The sequence below is a fragment of the Elephantulus edwardii genome, unplaced genomic scaffold, assembly GCF_000299155.1.
Source record: "Elephantulus edwardii isolate Elephantulus edwardi_28Jun2011 unplaced genomic scaffold, EleEdw1.0 scaffold00006, whole genome shotgun sequence".
Classification (NCBI taxonomy): Eukaryota; Metazoa; Chordata; class Mammalia; order Macroscelidea; family Macroscelididae; genus Elephantulus; species Elephantulus edwardii.
In genome coordinates this window covers 28,286,212-28,307,354 of record NW_006399756.1, presented here as the reverse complement: position 1 = coordinate 28,307,354, position 21,143 = coordinate 28,286,212, and the positions used below count along the sequence as shown (strand labels likewise).

At 53.5% G+C, this 21,143-nt stretch overlaps 1 protein-coding gene across 1 annotated transcript; it reads left to right on the top strand.

Annotated features, from left to right (window-relative positions):
• The first annotated feature begins 5,265 nt into the window (after positions 1-5,265).
• On the top strand, positions 5,266-18,175 carry TRIM8 (tripartite motif containing 8). Its single transcript, XM_006879976.1, has 6 exons — positions 5,266-5,951; positions 14,257-14,352; positions 14,603-14,836; positions 16,025-16,056; positions 16,183-16,298; positions 16,579-18,175. Exons 1-6 carry the CDS (start codon positions 5,382-5,384, stop codon positions 17,181-17,183), a joined length of 1,653 nt encoding a protein of 550 aa, XP_006880038.1. The 5' UTR covers positions 5,266-5,381; the 3' UTR covers positions 17,184-18,175.
• The last annotated feature ends 2,968 nt before the right edge of the window (positions 18,176-21,143 follow it).

Here is a 21,143-nt window from a genome sequence, read left to right as displayed (position 1 = left end):
TGAGAAAAGAGTGGATAGATAATTAACACTACATTGGGACAGATGAGGGGAAAAACTGTTTAAAAGGAATATATAATTAGGCATTATTTGCATGACTGCATTCTTTTCTTAATTAAATTTTATTAATTTTAATGAACATTTACAGAGATTTTGGTTTTCCATTCATTCACTGTTGCACTATTTTCTCTACCCTCCCCCCCCAGTTCATTCCTCTGTTTTTCCCCCCTTGAAAGTCTGTTTTAATTGTCCAGTTGCTACAGTGTTTGTCAAAGCCAGTTCTGATTAATCTCCTTTGTCAGTGTGTCCTTTGCCATTCCCTATCACTCCTCCCTGAGTGAGACTTCACCCTGATTCATAAGGAAAAGGAGACGGCGTATTCTCTTAGCTACTTCCTACTGAAAAGGGACGCTGTAGGTTTCAGGGTGAAGATCTTCTCTCACTACTCTAAAGGGCCCCTTTGGCAGTAGGAAACACATAGACTATTATGGAGATTGATTTTGGGATTTAGACGCACTGTTATCAATTGTGCTTAGCCATACCTGTTCATATCCTTGAAGATGTATCATGTAAGTGTTGCAGCCTAGAAGACACAAATTTAACAAGTTAAAAGTACATGAGTCAAAAATTAAAAGCAATAATATTCCAAGTAGAGGTTCTAACAGTGGCACAAATCAAGTTACAGAGGGAAGGTAGTTCTTAAAATAAAAGCACTTTGTCTATTATAGTATAAAGGTTAGGAACCACAAGATGTAGAGGCTCAACTATGTCATTTATTGTTCTTAAGTCCTGGAGCAAATTCCATCTACCACTGGGTTGTTTTACAGCTCGGAAGTCTGCATGCAGGGCAGAGGTGAAGTAAGGAACTGCTTATGAGGTTTTCCATCAATTCCAACAACTAAGAAATAGTGAGAAGAGTTGGGACCTCAGAAGGCTTTTAGGACCAAATAGTAGGCTCTTGTGTCCAGGAGAAAACGATTATACTTACCAATAATGTTAATGCTCACCCACAGCTCTTCTGGGAGGATCTAAATCATTGAAGTGTCCTCCTTTGTTTCCAGCTGGGAGCTGGTGCCTGTTAGTCCTGTCAGCCACGAGGACCTGATGTGGCCCACCCTTGGCCAAGTATCTTTCAGATTCACACTTAAAGCAAGTGAGTGGGAGCTTCCTCTCTACTCCCTTGCCTATCTGTGGCTCTCGTTTGTGACACTGTCTACTGAAGTGGCTCAGCTTTCCACAATGGAAACAATTCTGACCTCCTTTGACAATGCATTCTTAAATAGAGATCTGACTACATAGATGTTGACATTTGCACAAAGAACCTCAGTTACAAGAAGGAGTGAGCCATGGGGTTGTTTGGATACTAGTCCAGGCAAAGAAAGGCATGGAGGCCATGGAGCAGAGAGGCCCTCTGGTATGACAGGATACACAGTAGCCAGTTTGGATTGGATTAGAATCTGTTTCCCCATTTAAAATGTAATGGATGATGATGATGATTTCCAAATCTGAACCTCAGTACGAACCTTCCTTCTAAGCATTGTTCTTGTATATACAGTTGTCATATTTCCAGAAGGATGTCTTAGCCAGAACCACTGAAAGTCCTCCCTGATTCTTTCCACTTCTTCCCTTCTCAGTAAATAGCACCTCTATTCTCTATTTGTTGAGGCCCAAATCCCAGGAATAACTTTAAAACATTTTTTTTGGAAACAGGTAATATACAAGATTTTTTTAAAAATTTAGAATGATACACCATATCTTATTTTAAAACAGAAATTATACTCTGATTGCATATCTATGGTATTTACTCTGCCAACCCAAAGTTCCAATTTACCAGATGCTTTGTGGGAGAAAGATGGGCAGTCTTCTCCAGAGCCATTTATAGCTTCTGAAAACCCCTGGAGGGTCAGCTCTTACTCAATAGCACTGAATAACAACTGCTATTATGTTCATGCCGTCTACTCCATATCTAATCCATCAACATGATGGCTCTACACCCAAAATATATATCAAATCTGATAACCAAATCTCACAACCAGTTTACAGTACACACTACTGTGGCCTACCTACTTTTCTAAGGAGCCAAAATGGCATAGTGCAAATTGTTGGGCTTCTAAACTGAAGGGCTGAAAGTTCAAATCCTCCAGCCCAGTAACTTTGAAAGAGAAAAGTATGCAGTCTTTCCCCCTAAAAATTTAACCACAGGAGAGTTGCTTTGAACGGAATTCCACAGCAGAAGGGTACCTGTCTCTCCACCTTCCTACAGGGCCTTATTTCTGCCCTAGAATGTGCCTAATTTATGTCTCTTGACTGAAACATTCTTCTCTCAGGTTATCACTTGCCTGACTCCTCCTGAACACTGAGGTCTCAGCTCAGATGTCACTTTTTATGAGCCCTTTTCTGACCCTCCTACCTCTGTTCATTACAGAAATCACCCTACCTCCTTTCCCCACCCCACCCCTAGCCAATTTTTTGTATGTCATCAACTGAATCCCCAGGGCCTAGCAAAATACCCAGCACATAAAAGCTTTTGTTAAATTTGTTGACCGAGTGACCTCAGACAAGATTGCTTCCAATCTTTAAGCCTCAATTACCTTATCAATAAAAGCAGGATAATAATGTCTATCTGGCATAGTAATTTTGTCTGGGATGTGGAGGGGGGGGAAAGGGATTATTAAGGACAGCGGAAAATTGGTCTTATCTCACTGTGAACCTTTGGAATTTCCTGCTCGGTTCCATTAGACAGATGAGCAAACTGATTGACAAAGCTTTCCTTTACTCTCAGGTTAAAAGAGATAAAGTGTAAAGAGGCCCTGGAAACTGTGGTCCCACTACGCAGCTGGGATCATCGCCCTTTTAAGAGGCGCGGACACCCCTCCCCCTCTATGTTTAATGTACCAAAGTTAGTGCCGGTCACGTGAAGCTCACGGGCTTGCTCCGCCTTAAAAAGGCGGAACCTCATCCCAGGGACTCCCTTACAGCCCGGAGTCCAGGCAGGGAAGAGGGGAGGAGCCGGGCGCAACGACAGCAGTAACAGCACTTCCGGACTGGTAGCCCCGCCCCTTCCCCCCTAGCCCCCGCCCGATTATAGCGCCAGAGCCGGGTGGGCTGAACCTGCGGGTGCTGATTAAAGGCGCCGCCGCTGCGTTGCAGCTTGCTCCTCGCCTCTCCTTTCCTCTTCGCCCGCCCCCTTCCCGAGTAGCGGACCGGCCTTGATGTAGGGACAGCCCCCCTATCCGTCCCAGCGCGGAAGCTCCGCTCCCCGCAGCCCGCTCTCCGCCCGCTTCTCCAGCCTGCGGGTCTCGCTGTGCTCCAGGCCCTTTGTATCCCTGGCGGCTGCGGACTCGGACCCGGCCGTGGTGGGACCCTGTGCGCCTTTCCTGCGGGTCTCATGGGTCTGAGCCCCTCCAGACCACCCTCCTCGTAGCAGCGCGGGCGCAGCGAGGGCACCCTCCCCTCCTGCAGAGGCAGCGGGGGCCGCCTAAAGGGCAGTGGGGGCGGGGGCGCACCCCACGCCGAGCCCCGGCGGCGAACCCCAGTGCCCCCTCCCTGGAGGGAGTAAAGCCGAGGCCCGAGCGAGCCGAGGCAGGAAAAGCCAGCCACAGACTGCCCGGCCCGCCGATCATTTTTATTATCGAGATTATTATTGAGAGGGTGGGGAGCCCAGGATGCGGGGGAGGGGGCTAGAGACGCAGCTATTTTTATTAAATAGATTATCCCTGAAATAATAATAATACGCGCAAGATGGCTGAAGGTGACTGTGATGAAAGTGTTCGTTTTTCCTTTTTTTTTTTGATATGAGGATCAAGCTCTGAGGCGACAGCCGCTCCGGAGACCCTTCCCGGAGCGCCCTCCCCTGCGAAGCAGCAGGCGGACAGACAGCCCCGCGGACGCAGCGCCGCGACGGGCAGAGGCCCGCCCCGGACGCGTCGCCCGGGCAGCAGTCTGGGGCCGCAGGCGCTCAGCGCCTTTCTGCCGACTTCTTTCAATTCTAATCTTTTTTATTTTTTGGAAAGGACCAGGGTGGGTGGAGCAGAGGTGGGGAGAAATCGGGACTTGGCATTTTCTCCCCTTTCTCGCTCCTAATTTGCCGGAGGCCGCCAGCCACCGCCACCCCCCACCCGGGAAAAACACCCCACATACACGCACACACACAAAAAGCAAAATAGAAACGCTGCAGGACCCTCGATCGAGCGCACTCGGACCCCGGCTGCTGCCGCCTGGAGCCCAAGATGGCTGGGCACTGAGGGAGGCAGCCCGGCCCGCCGACCCCGGTGGGCAGCCCGAGCCTCCCAGGCCGGACCAGAGGCCGAGAAGAAAAGAAAGTGGGGGGGAGAGGGCCGGGCGGCGGAGGGGGAGGGCCGGCAGGGGGAGGGCCGGGGCCGAGCCTCCTGTTCATTAGCAGTTGAGAAAAATTCCTTTCTAGTTTGATCAATCCTTGTTTTCCTCGCAGAGCTGAGGCGCCCGCCCAGCGCGAGGACGGGGAGCGGGGTCTGTCCGCGGCGGGGGCGCACGGCGCCGGGCCTCGGGGGAGCGCAGAAGTGGAGCCTCGGGGGTCAGGCAGGAGCACCGCCGGGGCTGCGCCCTCCCTCCCTTTCGTTTTTTTTTTACCCCCCCCTCCACTTCTCTCCCTCCCCCTTCCGTTTCTATTTGTGAAGGGAGGAGGAAGGCAGAGGCGGGCTGGTGTCTCTGGCCGGGGACTGGAATTTCATCTGAATGACTGCCCCTGCGCGCACGCAGCAGCGCCCGGGAGTCGGCCCGCCTGCGCCCCGCACCCCGCACACGGACGGACGCCTGGAGGGGCTCCGCGCCGCGACCTGGGGCGCGCCGGCTCGCCTTGCCCGCCAGATTTAGCCATCCTCGGCGCGGCCGCCTTCGATTGCCTGGCCTCTCGGACCCTGAAGGAGGAGAGGGAGGCGCGGTGCGGGCGAGCCTGGAAGGAGCCACCACCGTCGCTAGAGGAAGTGTGCGGCTCGGGGACTCTGTCTGCCGTGGGGCGCGCCCCAATGTCAGAGACGGGCCTGAGAACAGGCCGCGGGCCGTCGCTGCCCTAGCCGCGCCGACGGGGAGGCGGCCTCTTATATGGAATTTGGACCTCTGCGCTCCCCACCTGGGCTGGTGCCCCGGACGCGGCCCTGGCGCAGCCCGCCGCCTCCCGCTAGGCGCTCGGAAGGAGGAGGAGGAGACGCAGCCGGCTGCGCGCGCGGCGTGAGGACCAAGGCTCCCTCCTCTGGGAGACGGACGCAAGGAAGGCGCTGGTGACCAAGCGACTGTCGGGGCCGCCAAAGGCCGGAGCTCGGGGCTCAGTGGACCTACAACTACATCGGACGGACCCGCAGAGCTGGGGAGTTGGGGAAGCCTGCCCGGGCCCCCTGCCTGCAGCCGCCATGGCGGAGAATTGGAAGAACTGCTTCGAGGAGGAGCTCATCTGCCCCATCTGTCTGCACGTTTTCGTGGAGCCAGTGCAGCTGCCGTGCAAACACAACTTCTGCCGGGGCTGCATCGGCGAGGCGTGGGCCAAGGACAGCGGCCTGGTGCGCTGCCCAGAGTGCAACCAGGCTTACAACCAGAAGCCAGGCCTGGAGAAGAACCTGAAGCTCACCAACATCGTGGAGAAGTTCAATGCCCTGCACGTGGAGAAGCCGCCGGCGGCGCTGCACTGCGTGTTCTGCCGCCGCGGCCCCCCGCTGCCCGCACAGAAGGTCTGCCTGCGCTGCGAGGCGCCCTGCTGCCAGTCCCACGTGCAGACGCACCTGCAGCAGCCCTCCACCGCCCGCGGGCACCTCCTGGTGGAGGCGGACGACGTGCGGGCCTGGAGCTGCCCCCAACACAACGCTTACCGCCTCTACCACTGCGAGGCCGAGCAGGTGGCTGTGTGCCAGTACTGCTGCTACTACAGCGGCGCGCATCAGGGACACTCCGTGTGCGACGTGGAGATTCGGAGGAATGAGATCCGGGCAAGTACCCTGCACATACACCCGCACACGCACTCTCCCGTCTAGGCACTTGCATCCGTCCATCGGGACAGCCTGTTGTGATTTCAGGGCAGAGGCTTCCTTCTAAACTCTCCTAATTTGAAAGTTTGGGGGCAAGACCTGGGAAGAAGGGTTCCCTTCCTCCCCCCTGCCCCCCGCGCTTCTTGACACATTCCCACACCTGTGCTCTTAGGTCAGGCGTGTGAGTCATTTATAGAATTGGGGTGTGGAGCTGTCAGGGGTAGAGTTTGCGTGCCCCTTTCCTGTGTTGCACGCAGTTCCCTCCCCCTGCGCTGTTTCGGTAGCCCCTAGGGGAAGTCACCAAGGCAGTGACCCCGGTCCTGCTTCTCCAGCTGCTGTTTATGTAATGAGCGTCCTGGTGCCGCTGCTGTGGCTGACATGATCCATGATGCTGGCATACCAATGAGGAAGTAAACAAAAGCAGCCATGTTAGTTTCAAGCTCTATTGGAAACACATGGAGGGGGGTGTCCACAGGGAGCATACAGCTCAGGGCATCTCTGTGGACAAGGCCAGCCCAGCCAGAGGAGTCCCAGTCGGCCTCTCAGCCTTTTGGGTTATTCCAGATCGCCTGCTTTCTGGGTGAGAAGCCCTGCCCCCTGTGCGTCTGTGTATTGCACATGTCTGCATGAACAAACCTTAAAAGTGTATGCCTCCATCACCCTGAGCCCTTTTTCTCCCAGCCCAACCCTCAACTGAAGCCCTCCCACATTTGGGGAGGAGAAGTAGGAGACGGAAAAAGAATCCTGTGGGTTTAAGGTTGAGCCGCCTTGAAATCTGGTTTCAGGCAGCTGGCTCCCCTGGGCTGCCGGCTGGGTGATTACAGAACCGCATCCCCTCCCACTGTATACACCCTGCAGCATTGGCCAATGTCAAAACCTCCTTCCCCTTCAGGCCTCTGGGCCTGATTTTGAAGCTAGACTGAGGCTATACCTCTGGCCTGTACTTCTGTCCCCTAGGCCTCTCCCAGTGCCCTGGCTTTGGGGGTGAGTCATCCCCAGAGAGAAGGGTTGTCTGAGCCATCTCGGAAGCCCCTGCTTGGGGCCTGGGTGTGCTATCCAGGTGGCAAGGTTGGCCTTTGGGAAACTAGGGAGGGTTTATGGGTGGGGGCCCCTGGAGGCTAGTGGGGAGCTTGAGTATGAGGAAGCTCTTAGCTGGGGCCAGTTGTAGATGGAGGCTGTTTCCTGTGGAGGGGACCAGTCAGAATGAGTCACTGTTTAGCAATTAAAAAACATACACATACAACCAACAAAAGGCAAGAGGGCCGCCACACGCTGAGGGTGGGGATGGCAAATAAAATTTGCTGTATAATTAGTTTCCAATCTGATAGGCTAGCTCAGGGGTTTTGTGCCAGGGCAGGACTCTGGTTTCTTAAAGGAAATGGCAGGGGGGTGGGGATTTGAGAATTGTCTCCCCCTCCCCCTGCCTGGGTTGAAGGAGGGAGAGAGGCCTAGGAGAAGCGGATGAGCCCCTGGTCGCCTTCCATCCCCCACGCAGGGCAGCCAGAGCTCTGACTTTCCCTGGGATTGGGAAGCCGCTGCTATTAATAAAGATGGAAGGGCTGGGGGAGGAGGCTGGGAAAAAAGCAAAGGCAGTGCTCTGTCCTGGGATTGGCAGCCGAAGGTGAGGGGAGGGGAAAGAAGGGGATGTAGCTGAAAAGGACAGGAGAGGGGGTAGGCCCCCTCCCAGTGGTGAATGAATGTGTACCCTCACTCATGGTTGTGACCTAGCTACGTCTGAGTGTTAGGATGCATCTTTAATTGAGGTGAAATAGGAATGACAACTGCACCTGATTTGGTGGTGAGAGAGTATTCAGATGTGTTTGTGAGGGTTTTGTAGACTGGCTGCTTTACTTGTAACTGTACCTGTCCCTATGGTTAGAGAATGCAAGTAGTGGGTGGCAAGTGTACCCTGGGGTTCCCACCAACAAGCCCCTGCCTCCTCTAGCTCTTGGGAAAAACAGGATGGAGGCAGGCACTGAACTTTGTTAGCGGCTCTGTATGTGTGTCTGCCTAGTGTGGCCAGGCTGGGAGGAGCGGGTTGCACCAGGGCCAGATGTGCAATACTGTACATTCAGCATCTGTGCAGGGCAGCCCAAGTTGCATCTTTCTTTAGACCCTTGACCCCTGGAGTTGGAAGCCTTCCTTCAAGAGCCCAGAGTCATTCTCATTTGCATTTGGCTTATTCAGTGTGGAAGAAGCCAGGCCCTCCCCTTCCTGGGGTTAAGAGGGTGGCCAGTGGGGAACCTGCATAGACGAGGCCTAGAGTTCCACAGTCTTCTAGGCCAGACAGGAGGATAGCCCTTTTCCTTGGCCCTTTTCCCCCTGTAGAAGGGAATCTGTCATATAGGGCTAGCCTGTAGATGAGGGCCATTGAATTCTCTGGGGGTCTAGGAGTAGAAGCACAGAGAGCTGGCACATGCCTTAGAATACAGTTCTGTTTCTCGTTCTTGCTCTTCTGCCTTCCCGAGGGGTTGCTGAAATGCCCTAATTGCTAGAAATAGAAAACCCTGACCAACCCTTCCCTGGTGGCCCCCCCATCCGCATACTCAACAAGCACCACTGTGCTCATGGGCTAGCATCCTAGAGCAGTGCTGCCATATTCTGCCCTTGGGAAGCCAGAAGGATGATGGGAGGCTGCAGTCAGATGCCTGCTGTGTGGGCCCTGGAGACCTGCCTTGATATGTAAAGGTGCTCTCCCTTGGGGCTGTGGAAGGCCAAGGGCCCCACAATTCCCTTCAGACATCCAGGTGAGCTCAACATTGGCATCTCTTGGATGGTCAGACCTCCTTCCAACTCCCAGGCAGGACCCAGGCTACCCCTTTTCTCGTGCATTTCTGCCATACAAAGAGAAGCTCCACAAGCAGGCCTAGTTATACATGAGGGGCTATGGGATGCGTGTGTGTTTAAGTGTATCTTTGAGTTTGTGCACTCACAGATCTATGTGTGTGTCCTTTCTCGGGCCCTGGATCAAGATCTCTCTGGAAATGTTGCCAGGACCCTTTGCACCTTTAGAGGGCCATACATGAGAAGAGATGGTCTCCGGGGAGGGGCTGCTGGGGCTGGTTTGGGGTTTGCAGCTGCATGGGATGAGGGGATCCTGCTCTCAAGGCCCTGGCTGCTGAGGATGCATTGGGACTGTGGGGTCTGAGGAAGCTCAGCTGTGTGGGAGGAGCCTGGCTCTGGCAGTGCGGGACCTACTGCTTGCCCCTTCCCGGTCAGGCCCATCCAGCTCCTAGGGTCTTAGTTGAGATTGGGAGATGTGAGTGTGTGTACACACATGTAGGTGCTCCTTCCTTAACCATCCTGGATCTGTAGAAGGTAGATCTGGCCTACCCCTTTGGGGCCCTAGAGGAGCTTCAGACAGAAGCCCAGCCCCACCGCCTCCAGCCCAGGATCCTGCTGACACAGCAGGGGCGCCTGCCATGCACGCGCCCTATTGATTTCTCTGCCCCCAAAGCTTTGAATGGCTGTGCAGGCCTGTCTGTGCGCAGGTGGACGCGCACGCCTATGCTTGTGTGTGAGAGGGGAGGGTACACGGAGGCCACGCTTGCCACGTCCCCTGAAGTTGAGTGTACATGTCTGAAATGACTGTTGTCAGCGTGACTGTGCTTCTGTGTGAGTCCCTGCCTCCAGCCATTGTAGTTTGGTAGTTGTGAGTCTGTGGTGGTGGCATGCGACCTTCTCACCTGGTGATGCTGGGGAGGGGAAAAGAAAGCAGGATTTACCTTAGGGTGAGCTTGTAGCCTGGGGAAGGCCTTGGAGATGGGAGCCAGGGTGGGTCTTGTGACAGTGCTGGGGGCAGTCTGGGAGGACATAGGAAGAGGGGGAAGCCGGCTTGGGCCTCTGCCCTGGACTGAGCAGGCGCCTGGCCGAGCTCATCTCTGGCCCTGGGAAAGCCTTCCTTCCTGGCTGGCCTGGCATTCAAACCCAGACAAAAGGGGGCTTTCTCTCTCGCCTCTTTGTTCTGCTGCCCCAGAGCGGTGCTCTCTGCATGGCAAAAGCTAATTCTGCTCCACAGCCTAGAAGCCCCCTCTGGGTTCACCAAGCTGGCCTCTGAGGTGCTGCCTCTTACTGCCTGGGGCTCCCACTCTATAGTCCCTCTCTCTCTCTCTCTGGGTCTCTGGTCTCCCCAGCTAAAGCCTGGAAAGGAGGAGGGTCCAGGGCAGGCCAGGCAGCTTTTCTGCTGGAAGGGCAGAGTGCTGTGGGCCCTGGGGGAGAAGAAGGGAATCTTGGGCTGAGATAAGGGCTTCAGTGGGGGAGGGTGCTGGCAGCTGGGGAGGAGGATAGGATGTGTGGATTTGAGCAGCCTGGAGAGGGCTGCAGCCAGGGCTACGGCAGGAGAGGCACCTGGGAAGGAACCTGAGCAAGAAAAGGGGTTCCAGCAACCCTTGTCTTCTTCCTTTGACCACCACTTCAGGGAACCAGCTTGGCCTTGTCTGAAAACCCAGAAGCTGCCTCGACCGCAGCCTCTGGGGCCCTGTTCCCTGCTGACCTTGCTTCTCTTCAAGGTTCGCTTGAGGATTTTATTATTATTATTTATTAACTTTTATACAGCCCAGAGTCCTCACAGCCTCAGCCGTCTGCCAGTCTAGACTGGCATCACAAATGTCGCCTGGGCCTCACTGGTCAGGCTCCAGAGGATATATGACAGGAGTGCAGCGGGGAGCACAGGTCCCCTCACCTGGGCTTCGGGTGGGAAGAGAGGCAGTCTAGAAAATGAGGGGCAGCGAGGGACCTGGAGGGGTGGGATTGGAGTGCGTGGAGACTTCTAGAGGCTTCTGTCCCCTCAGGCCCAGGGACAAACCATGGAAGGCTCTGATGCTGTGGGCAGGTGAGGAGGTCCTGTCTGACCCCATAGCTGCTGAGTGAGAGTGCGGATGTTTAGATCTTGAGGTGTGCTGTGCGTGGTTCGTGGGGAGGGGGGCTCCATTGCTGTCAGGAAGGGCAATCTGCTTCCACCTCAGCTATGAGTTTTTCCATGGGAAGTGGGTCTGGTGGCTCTCTGGAGAGGCAGGAAGGGGGTTAGGGTGGGAAGGAAGCGCCTGGTAATGGCAAGAGGTTCAAGCCTTGCTTCCTCTGTTCCTCACTTTCTGGTGTCTCAGCCACCTGCATAGCCGGAAGTGACTGTGTTCCTCCTTCCCCCACTTTCTCAGTGCCCGAGGTACAAATGACCACCCTTCTTTCAGACATTGTTTGTGGCAGGAGCCAGCTCAGTTGTCCCCTAGGACAGGCCCTGCAAGAATAAACTGGCCACATTCCTTCCCTAGCTGGCAACCTCTGGCAAGCTTCTTTTCCCCTCCTGCCCTCGCTCCCCACCCTATAATAGGCCTCCAATGATCTGTGAGCTGGAGAAGGGAAGATGAAACCCACCCACCACCTTCAGGGAGTGAGGACAGGGAGTATGGCCTTGGTTAGACAGGGAGGACATCACAGAGCCCCAGGATACACGCCCTGGGCAAGAGGCTCCTCCCTTGGTCTGTCTGAGGGGTTCAGTCATGAGTTCTCCAGGGCTTCTCCTAGTGTCCAGGATGATGGAAGTGGGACAGCCCCATTCTCATCCTCATAGAACTGCATTTTTTCTACTCTCTCATCTGAGTCTCACCCCAAGCATCCCCAAATCTGGTACTGATGAAAATAGTGCATGCCTGGGGAGCTGGGAGCCTGAGCTTTCATATATCCGAGGCCCTGGGATGGCAGAATGGGAGGAGAGACAACAGCAGATGAAATGAGACTGTGCTGGCCCAGTGTTAGAGGGAGAAAAAGGCTGGATGTTCTGGCATGGGGGTGCTCTGGGTTTTGTGGCAGGCCTCCTTCCATTATCTGAGCCTTTAGGAGGCCTACAGTCACTGTACACCTTGGGTACAACAGACTGCAACAGAGCTCTAGTGGCTGCCAACCCAAAGGCAAATGGTTCAAATCCACCAACAGCTCCAGTAGAAGAAGATAGGCATTCTCTTCCTTTGTGATTTACAGCCTCTGAAAACCTGCTGGAGGGTCAGCTATGAGTTTGTCTGACTCAGTGGCAGTCACACACACCAGATGTGCTGTATGGGTATGAAGTGAACCCAGGGTCCAAGGGGGTATGGACAACACTACAGGATGTCTCTTTCTCTCTTCACACAACCCTTGGCAGTTTGATGGCTCAAGCTGTGTCTGTTTCCAGGCTCAGATCTTCAGACTGGCTCCTGCTCCCTGCACCCCAATCCTGGGTTTGGAGGTTTCTGCTGGAAGGGCAAAGTTCTCCTGGAGCATGACCTCTTGGATCTGTTTCTTGGACCTCCTTTCCTGGCGACTGAAGTGCCAAATTTGGGAGGGGATGTCTCAGACTACCCTAGCTCATAATCAGAGAGCCCTTACCCCCACCCATTCCTTCTGCCTACAGGCTCCTGGGTCTTGGTTTCTCTGTATGTAAAAATGAGTTGGAGGGCATGAGGAATGGGTTAGTAACAGTTTGTCTTTGGGGCAGCTGAATGTGACAGGGAATAGAGGTCATGGGCTCAGACTTGAAGGTAACTCTGAGAACCCTCAGAGGAAGGGAAAAGCCAGTTCTTCTGAGTGGACACTTAATGCAAGCGAGGTTCTGTGAAAGCTATGTTTCAAACTTGACTTTATGTACAAAGTCTCCATGTTTATTCAGGAACTATGTTTAGCATCTGTAGGGTGCCCCTGTCTTTGTGTGGACTGACTGGGAAAGGAGATAGAGACAAACAGTAGCAAAGTCCTGTGCTCAAGATCAGACCATAGCAGTTGAGTCGATCAGAAGACAAGAGCAGCATTGCCCAACAGAACATTCTGTGACAACGAGGATATTTCCTGTATGTGGTATCCACTGCAGTAACCACCAGCTTATTTGGCTTGTGGAGCACTCGAAATGAGGCTGGTGCGACTGAGGAACGGATGTTCAATTTTGCATGTTGTTATTAGGTTTATAGAGGCACATGTAGCTTGTGTTTACTGTATTGGCGGTGCAGAGGGAAGACAGAGTGTGACCTCCTGGTCAGGAGGAGAGGCCTGCACAGACTTGGAGGCTCATGGAAGGCTTCCTAGACCAGTAGAGGCTTCTGGACAGACAAGAAGGAGGAGGCACTGTGGGCTGCAGAAAAGCAGGAGCAGAGTCCAGAGACTTGAAATGAATACAGTGTTGGGGACAGGATGCAGAGTTACCTGGCTGAGTTAGTCTGTTGGTGAGCCTTGGTTGCCAGGCTCAAGAATTTCTTGAAGGAGGGAGTCATTGAAGGTTCTTTTTTATTTTACTTTATTATTTTTTTGTGCCTATACTGTCAAATCAGATCTGACTGGTACAGGAAGAGATTGCCCCTCCTTCTCCAGCAGAGCATCTGGTGGATTCGATCATTGAAGGTTCTTGAGCAAGGGAGGTACCCTATTTGACCAGATGTGTCTGGTGAGGAGGGTTGCAGGCTACTGGGAGCAGCTGGCATCTACAGGGCCAGGAGGAGAGAGAGTTTGTGGGCCTGAGAGATCAGAGCTGGCAAAGCTGTTTATTTCATGTGATATGAGTATTCAAGCAATGCCCAGGTGAAGGAGGAGAGATGATTGCAGTATGAGAAGCTGCATCTGAAAATCCAAGAGACTGGCCTTGATTTTCAGGAGAGCTGGTATCTCCTTTCTGCCTGGGTTCAACTCATGGGCTGAGAGAGCTATTGGGCTCTCAGGGTCTGGCTTAGTGTGTGGGACTAGTTTGAGGTGAGAGCTTTGAACTGAGACCCAGGGGCCCCTGTGACCTTCCTTGGCAGTCATTCCCTCTGCATCTTAGAGTGCTCCTCTCCAGGAGGGTGCTCCCCAGAGTGGTAGAATGAGTCCACTGAGCATAGACCCTACTGTCAGATCACCTGGGTTTCTAGTGAGTAGCTGTGTGACACTGGACAAAGTACCTATAACCTCTTGGGGCCTCAGTTTCCTTTTCTGTAAAATCATGCTGATAATAAGACCTCTCTCCTAGCATTACTGGCATGATTAGATAAGCCAGTACAGGAAATGTGCCTGGAACAAAGGCTGACTTGATTCCATGCTCAGAAAGCTCATGCTTTAAGCTAGTCCAGCTTTTAGTGGCTGGGGTCAAAGACTAGTCGGCCTGTGTCGGTAAGCCCCTGGAACTGCAGCCAGGGGGCCAGGTGGGTCACAGGCCTTATAGGATTATAGGATGAGTATGTTCTGTAGAGGGGAGGGAGGATGGGGCTTACCCACCCTTGGGAAAGGGCAGAGTCACATCTCCCTCTGATGTCCCTTACCACGACTATCCCTGCAGAAGATGCTGATGAAGCAGCAGGACCGGCTGGAGGAGCGAGAGCAGGACATTGAGGACCAGCTGTACAAACTCGAGTCAGACAAGCGCCTGGTGGAGGTAGTGCAGCCCCAGCCTGTGGTATGGGGTGCGGGTGGTTGGAGTACAGGGCTTTGGGTTGATTTTTTTTTTACTTAGGATCGTTCATGTGGTCGGCTCTGTACCATGTGTCACCCCACTGGTACCAGCGGTGGCAGAGCCGGAGCCCTTTGCTGCCCAGTGAAGAACTGGCAGGTCAGACCTTGCCTTCCCACACTGTCCGAGTGCCCCATGCTCACATGTGCGCCCCCTCCTGCCCCTGTGCCTGCAGGAAAAGGTGAGCCAGCTAAAGGAGGAGGTGCGACTGCAGTATGAGAAACTGCACCAGCTGCTGGATGAGGACCTGCGGCAGACAGTGGAGGTCCTGGACAAGGCCCAGGCCAAGTTCTGCAGCGAGAACGCGGCGCAGGCGCTGCACCTCAGCGAGCGCATGCAGGAGGCCAAGAAGCTCCTCGGCTCCCTGCAGCTGCTCTTTGACAAGACAGAGGACGTCAGCTTCATGAAGGTGGGCTGTGCCCAGGCCCTGGCTGTTGGGACCTAGGGGTTCCTTCCTAGATTCAAAGCTGCTCTTTTCTGCTCTCTTGACCAGTTTCTTCCCCGCCAGCTCTCTCTCATGCCCTTGACTGTGGAGCTAGCCTTCACTGATTCAGATCCCACCCTCCTCTTTATAGCTTTGTGACCTTGGGCAAGTCATATCTGTCTATTCCTTAAATCTTCATTTCTTCACCTCTAAAAGGGAGTTGATAATCCAAGTTTGTGGTCTTTTATCCACAATTCCAAATCTTAAAAAATCACAAAGACTAGAAGAAAAAAAAAATTTCTTTGACAACTCATTTAATAGCAAAAGCTGACCTGAGCCGAGACTGGACCATGGAGAATGGTGGAATACTCTCACGTGGAATACTCAAGCACTTTGTTGCAGAAATGTTAATGTGTTGCCTAATGAGGTCTTAGAGAGCTTTGGTAGCATAGGCTGTAGGGTATTGCTCTGACAACCCAAAGGAGGGCAGTTCAAATCCACCAGCAGCTCAGAGAGAAAGGTGGACAGTCTCTTCCTGTTCAGTTTACAGCCCCTGAAAACTGACTGGAGGGTCGGCTATGAGTCAGTTCGATTCAGCAGCAATGAGTTTGTGTTTAACGGAGTATTCCCCAGGTCCTGTTGTGAACGATATTTAACTATATTCACTTATTCATTCAGTGCCACTGAGTTAAGCTGACCCTCCATTAAGTTTCCAAGACTACATCAACACAGGAGAAAATTGCTTGTCTTTCGCCCCTCAGAGTTGCTGGTAGGTTCAAGCCTTCCAGCAGGTGCAGCCTTTGGGTTATCAGTGCAACTTCCTGTGAACTCTGCCTCTAGAATTCTCTAAACATATTACAAGCCCTAAATTGCTCTTCTAGAATACAAAACCTTTCAAATTCCATAATATATTTGGGTCCAAGGATTTAGAAAAAGAATTGAGGGCTTGCAGACCATACCTCATAGGCTAGCTATGCAGATGAAATGATAGATATGAAAGTCTTGTAATGGTGTGTCACATTGTAAGTTGTTAACTCAGGGTCATTGTTGCTTTTGCCACACTCTGTCCAGAATCAGTGTCAGCGCTGCCTGAGAGGGAGGATGTGGCAGCTTCCTTCTCCCCTTCCCCTGTTCTGCCTTTCCTATTAACTGACCCTATTCTCTCCCCCCTAGAACACCAAGTCTGTGAAAATCCTAATGGACAGGTGAGCAGATGGACTCCCACCCTCAGGGGAGAAGCTGGGATGGGAGGGCGAGGCCCACGATGGGGAGGTAGGGCGGGCTCACTGGTGAAGCCTCCTCATAGCAGATGCCCCATCCACTGCCCCCAGGACTCAGAACTGCACAGGCAGTAGCCTTTCTCCCCCTAAGATCGGCCACCTGAACTCCAAGCTCTTCCTGAATGAGGTGGCCAAGAAGGAGAAGCAGCTACGGAAGATGCTAGAAGGTGAGTATGGGATCCTTGGTAGAAAAGAGAGAGCCCTTTAGACAAAGAGTCAAGGTCAGAGACTTTCCTCTAAGGGGTGTGGCCTGTTTGAGTAGACTTTGCTGGCCTTTCTTTGTTTATGGCATCTCAGTTTCTTCAGCTGTAAGATAGGAGTGGGAATGGTATATACCTCCTATTAGAGTGCTGAGCGTCAACTGAGATGTTGGATGACATGTGTGGGGAGGCCTGGGTTGGTAATGGGTGAGAGCTATGGTGACTTTTGCCCCCAAATTCTCCACAGGCCCCTTCACACCAGTGCCCTTCTTGCAGAGCGTCCCCCTGTACCCCTGTGGCGTGAACAGCTCTGGGGCAGAGAAGCGCAAGCATTCAGCGGCCTTCCCTGAGGCCAGTTTCCTAGAGACATCATCGGGCCCTGTGGGCAGCCAGTACGGGGCGGCGGGCACAGCCAGCGGCGAGGGCCAGTCTGGGCAGCCCCTGGGGCCCTGCAGCTCCACACAGCACTTGGTGGCCCTGCCAGGTGGCGCCCAACCAGTACACTCAAGTCCTGTGTTCCCGCCGTCGCAGTATCCCAATGGCACCGCTGCCCAGCAGCCCATGCTCCCGCAATACGGGGGTCGCAAGATTCTCGTCTGCTCCGTGGACAACTGTTACTGTTCTTCCGTGGCCAACCATGGCAGCCACCAGCCCTACCCCCGCTCCGGCCACTTCCCCTGGACAGTGCCCTCGCAGGAGTATTCACACCCGCTCCCACCCACGCCCTCGGTTCCCCAGTCCCTTCCTGGCCTGGCCGTCAGAGACTGGCTCGATGCCTCCCAGCAGCCTGGCCACCAGGATTTCTACAGGGTGTATGGGCAGCCATCCACCAAACACTACGTGACGAGCTAACGCCACGCGGGCGGGCGGTGGCACGCTGAGGAGTCTCTCCTGCAGCCCCTGGTGGCTGGGGAATTATGCATTCAGAAACCTACCCTCCTCCTTTCTTCTTCCCTCCATTCCTCCCAGTCTTTTCTTTTTGGATTTGGTTTTGTTTGGGGTTTTGTTTTCGATTTTATTTTCTTTTTTTTTTTTTAATGACTCTTCTGAACACAGAGGTGACAGTGGGAGTTGGCCTGGGCTGGGGCCCAGGTGGCCCTGGAGTGGGGAAGGTGTCTGTCTCAAGGCACTGATCTTGCTCTGTCTGTTTCTCCTTTTCTCTTCCACCCCTTCCCTTTGAACCCCCTTGGCTGAAAGGAGACTCAGCCTCCCTGAAAGCCTTGGAGGTGGGGGTTCAGCCCCTCACCACCCCCCCATGGAAAGAAAGACCAGTGCCCACTGGCCCATTTCTTTTTTAGTTTTTTTCCTTTTGGGCATTTTGATCACTGATTGAGTAAGGAATGACCTGTAGATTGTGGAGCCTTTTTTTTTTAAAAAAAAAAAAAGAAAGAAAGAAACCCAACCAAGAATAATTTCTTCTGCTTCCTTCTCCTCACCATCCTCCCAGACGGAGTTCAAAGGCCACTTCTCAAGCAGCTTTTGGCATCTTCAGCCTCAAAGTGGAATCTTTTAAAGACAGGAACCCCATGTCCAGGAAATGGGACAAGGAACTTTGCCAATGATAGTGACCACAGCAAAAAGCAAATAATAATAATAATAATAATGAAGATAAATAAAAGATAATAAAATAAAACCCATCTGCCCTTGTGGAGGTCAGTAGGGGAGGATGGGTTGGTTGCCCCAACTTGGGCCTTTGCCTGGATTTTGACACAGCAGCTTCCTGTAGTGAGCACTTTGTATGAATCGTGGACTTCCTCTTCTCAAGGCACAGATATTTATTCTGTAATCTGTCTAGCACACACACCAAAATCCAACCTCTAATAAACATAATGGCGCGTTCCCAATCCCTGTTTTGCCTCTTAACCCCGAAGGCCACCAGTCTGGGCTCTTTAGATCTTGATGTAGGGAGGGGATTTCAGAGGGAAAAGGTCTTAGCACCTTGCCTCTCCTGTGTCTGGCCAGTTCCAGACCCCTGCCTGCCTGTCAGTTTCTCAGCCACTAACTGCATCTCTTGGCCTTGAATTCCATTTGACAAATATTTGCTGAGGGCCTCCCAGGCCTGGCCCCAAGCTCAAGGGGCTTTGGCATCTCTTTGAGGCCCTGCCAGTGTGCTCTTAGCTGGGACAAAGGAGAAACACCTTTTTTTGAGTCTTGCAAAATGAGCCTCCTTCAGTTCACAAATATTTATTGAGCATATACTGAGTTCTAGGACCATGTGGGGGCCATGGGCAGGGAGGGCAGAAAAGCCACATCCTAGGAAATTTCTACCACCCCCATGGGACATGGTCAGTTAATCTGTGCTGCTTTTGAGAATCTGGGGCTTTGGCCCTGGGAGACTTGAGGATGGGGTAGCAAGGTTAAAAGATCCCACTCTTACCCCCTTTGGCAGAGTTTCTCAGTCTCAAGCTTCTTTGGGGGACATATTAAAGGGACTCATTGCTAGTCCCCTCCAGTCCTTGATCTCAGTGGGCTCAGAAACGTGCATGTTTTTATCCCTGGTGATTCTGGACATTGAGAAGGGCTGCTGTGAGAGAGCCTGGCCAAGGTCCGGCCTGCAGCTGGCCCAAATGACCCCTTTGCCCCTATTGGGGTGGAGTCAGACACATCAAGGCCCTCTTTGGAATAGGAGACTTTATCTGCTTTGTTACAGATACTGTCAGTGCCCATCTGTACAGTAGGAGCCGGCGGGCCTACTCGTGTCTGAGCAGAATTGTGAACCTCTCATCTGTTAGAAGCTCAGAGTAGGCTTGTGGCCCTCAGGTAACCCCAAACCTTGCTATCCACTATTCAGCCTCAGAAAAAGACGACCTCAGAAGGACATGTTCAGGCCATACTCTGCTCAACCAAACCAGAGCCTGGGGCCTGCTCAGCTCCTGCTATTCCAGGGGAGATGAGTCAGGATGGGGTGGAACTTGCTTCATTGTCTCCCCCTCCCCAATATGGCAGGGAGCTGGAGTCAGGAGCAATATGACAGCTGGCCTGTCCCCTTTATTCCCCTGCACCTGTTTGGGGCTAAGCAGAGGCACATGGCTAGAGAACAGCATCCTTTTCCCCTGATATGGGTAAAAGGATGCCTGGGGACAGGTGCTGATGGGTAATCTTAACTCTTCCTCACAACTCCTGTCTCACTGTCTCTTCCCAGGAGCCCTTAACATACCTGAGCCAAAAGTTAGTGGGCAAGAAAGCCGCCTGATTTTTCTCCTGCTTGGCTTAGTTTTAGCTCAAGGAAGGAATCAGACAGATGTGAAGGAGAGATCCTAGTGGGGGTCTGACCAGCACTGCTTCAGCTTTCAAAGTCCACCCCAGACAATTCACATACTTGGGCACACAGCTGCAGGAGAAGCAGCCAGCTGCCAGGAGAGGGCCTTGGGGGTGCCAAAGGCAGCAGGGAGACACTGACCCTATCCAGCTGTCCCCAACCGTCCAGCTGTCCGGGGCTTTGTAGCAGCAGCTGTCACTTCCACAAAGCTGGGGCTCAGAAAGAACTGGAGCTGCCCCAGATACCAGGGTGGACCCAGAAGCCAAGGAGGTGGGGGTGCTCCCCGGCTGCACACCCAAACCCCTGACTGCATCCAGAGCACACACCCAGAGCCTCACATCCGCTAATCAGCTCTCATAGGGCGCTCACACCCTCACAGCCCCAGGCAGCGCCTCCTACTCAACCCCCAGAGGCCATCACTCCACCTCTTTCCGGGAAAGGCCTCGGGCCGCATCACCCCCACCCAGCTGGCCAGGGGGGCATCAGCTCCTGGGGCCCAGATGTGCGGAGCCAGTGGGGAGGGGGCGACCGCTGGGGGGTTTCCTTTGCCGCCACCCTTGCCGGCGGAGCCCTTTCATGTCACCGCCCTCCAGGCCCCAGCCTGAGCGAGCAGCTGGCCTGAGCCCACCCCCTTCTCAGCCCGCTCCCAGCTGTCTCTGGGGTGGGGCTGGGCAGCTGGGAAACAGCTGCAGGACAGGGGGAGGGTGTTGCCCAGCTGCCCCCAGCAACTGCCGGAAACAGTCCTCAAGCCCAGGAGGGGTGCAGGGGCCAGAGAAGAGGGGGAGTGCCAGGCCACTGAGAGAGGGTCTACTCCAGATCAAAGTTCCCGGCTTCAAAGGGCACCCTGGAGACCTAGGAGGGGGCGAGGGGCAGCCAGGAACACTCAGAAGACACTGCTGAGTCAGTGCGGAGACCCCATGTTCAAAGCTCACTTCTGGTTATTACTGGCCCTGTTCACACCCACCCACTCAGACCCTCTCATTGTCACCACTCCCTTTCCTCAGACACCTTCATCTTGTCTTTCCATCTGAGGGTGAGGGCGAACCACAGTAGAACTCTGCTGGAAGGGACCTGGTCTCCTGGGGGTTTCCCCACCCCACTCCTGCATCCAGGATATATTGGGAGTAAGAGAGTCTTGGAGGGCACCCACTGCCCCTAACTAAGCACTCTGGGTTTCCCCTCAGAGAAAAACTATCTTATTGATTATTTGTGTGTGCTGTGCTGGTTTTGTTTTTTTACCTTTCCGGGGATATGGGCCAGAGAAACATGGATCAGTAATTTCTGGGTGAATAATACAGTGCTATATTGTGTTGGAAAACTACCTGCAAATATTTTAGAAGCAACCATCTCCTACACTCTATGAAAAAAGGTTGGGGCAGAAGCCCGAGATTCAGGCTTTCTCAAGACTAACATCTAGAAATCTGAGAACAGGAAAAAGATCTGGGTAGAGCCAGGTAGGGTTCGGGGATACATGCGCCTCCACCAGGAAGGAATAGGCTGTCAAAATCAGCTTCTTGGAGCTCTGATGGCCTAGTGGCAAGAAGCTGTGCTGC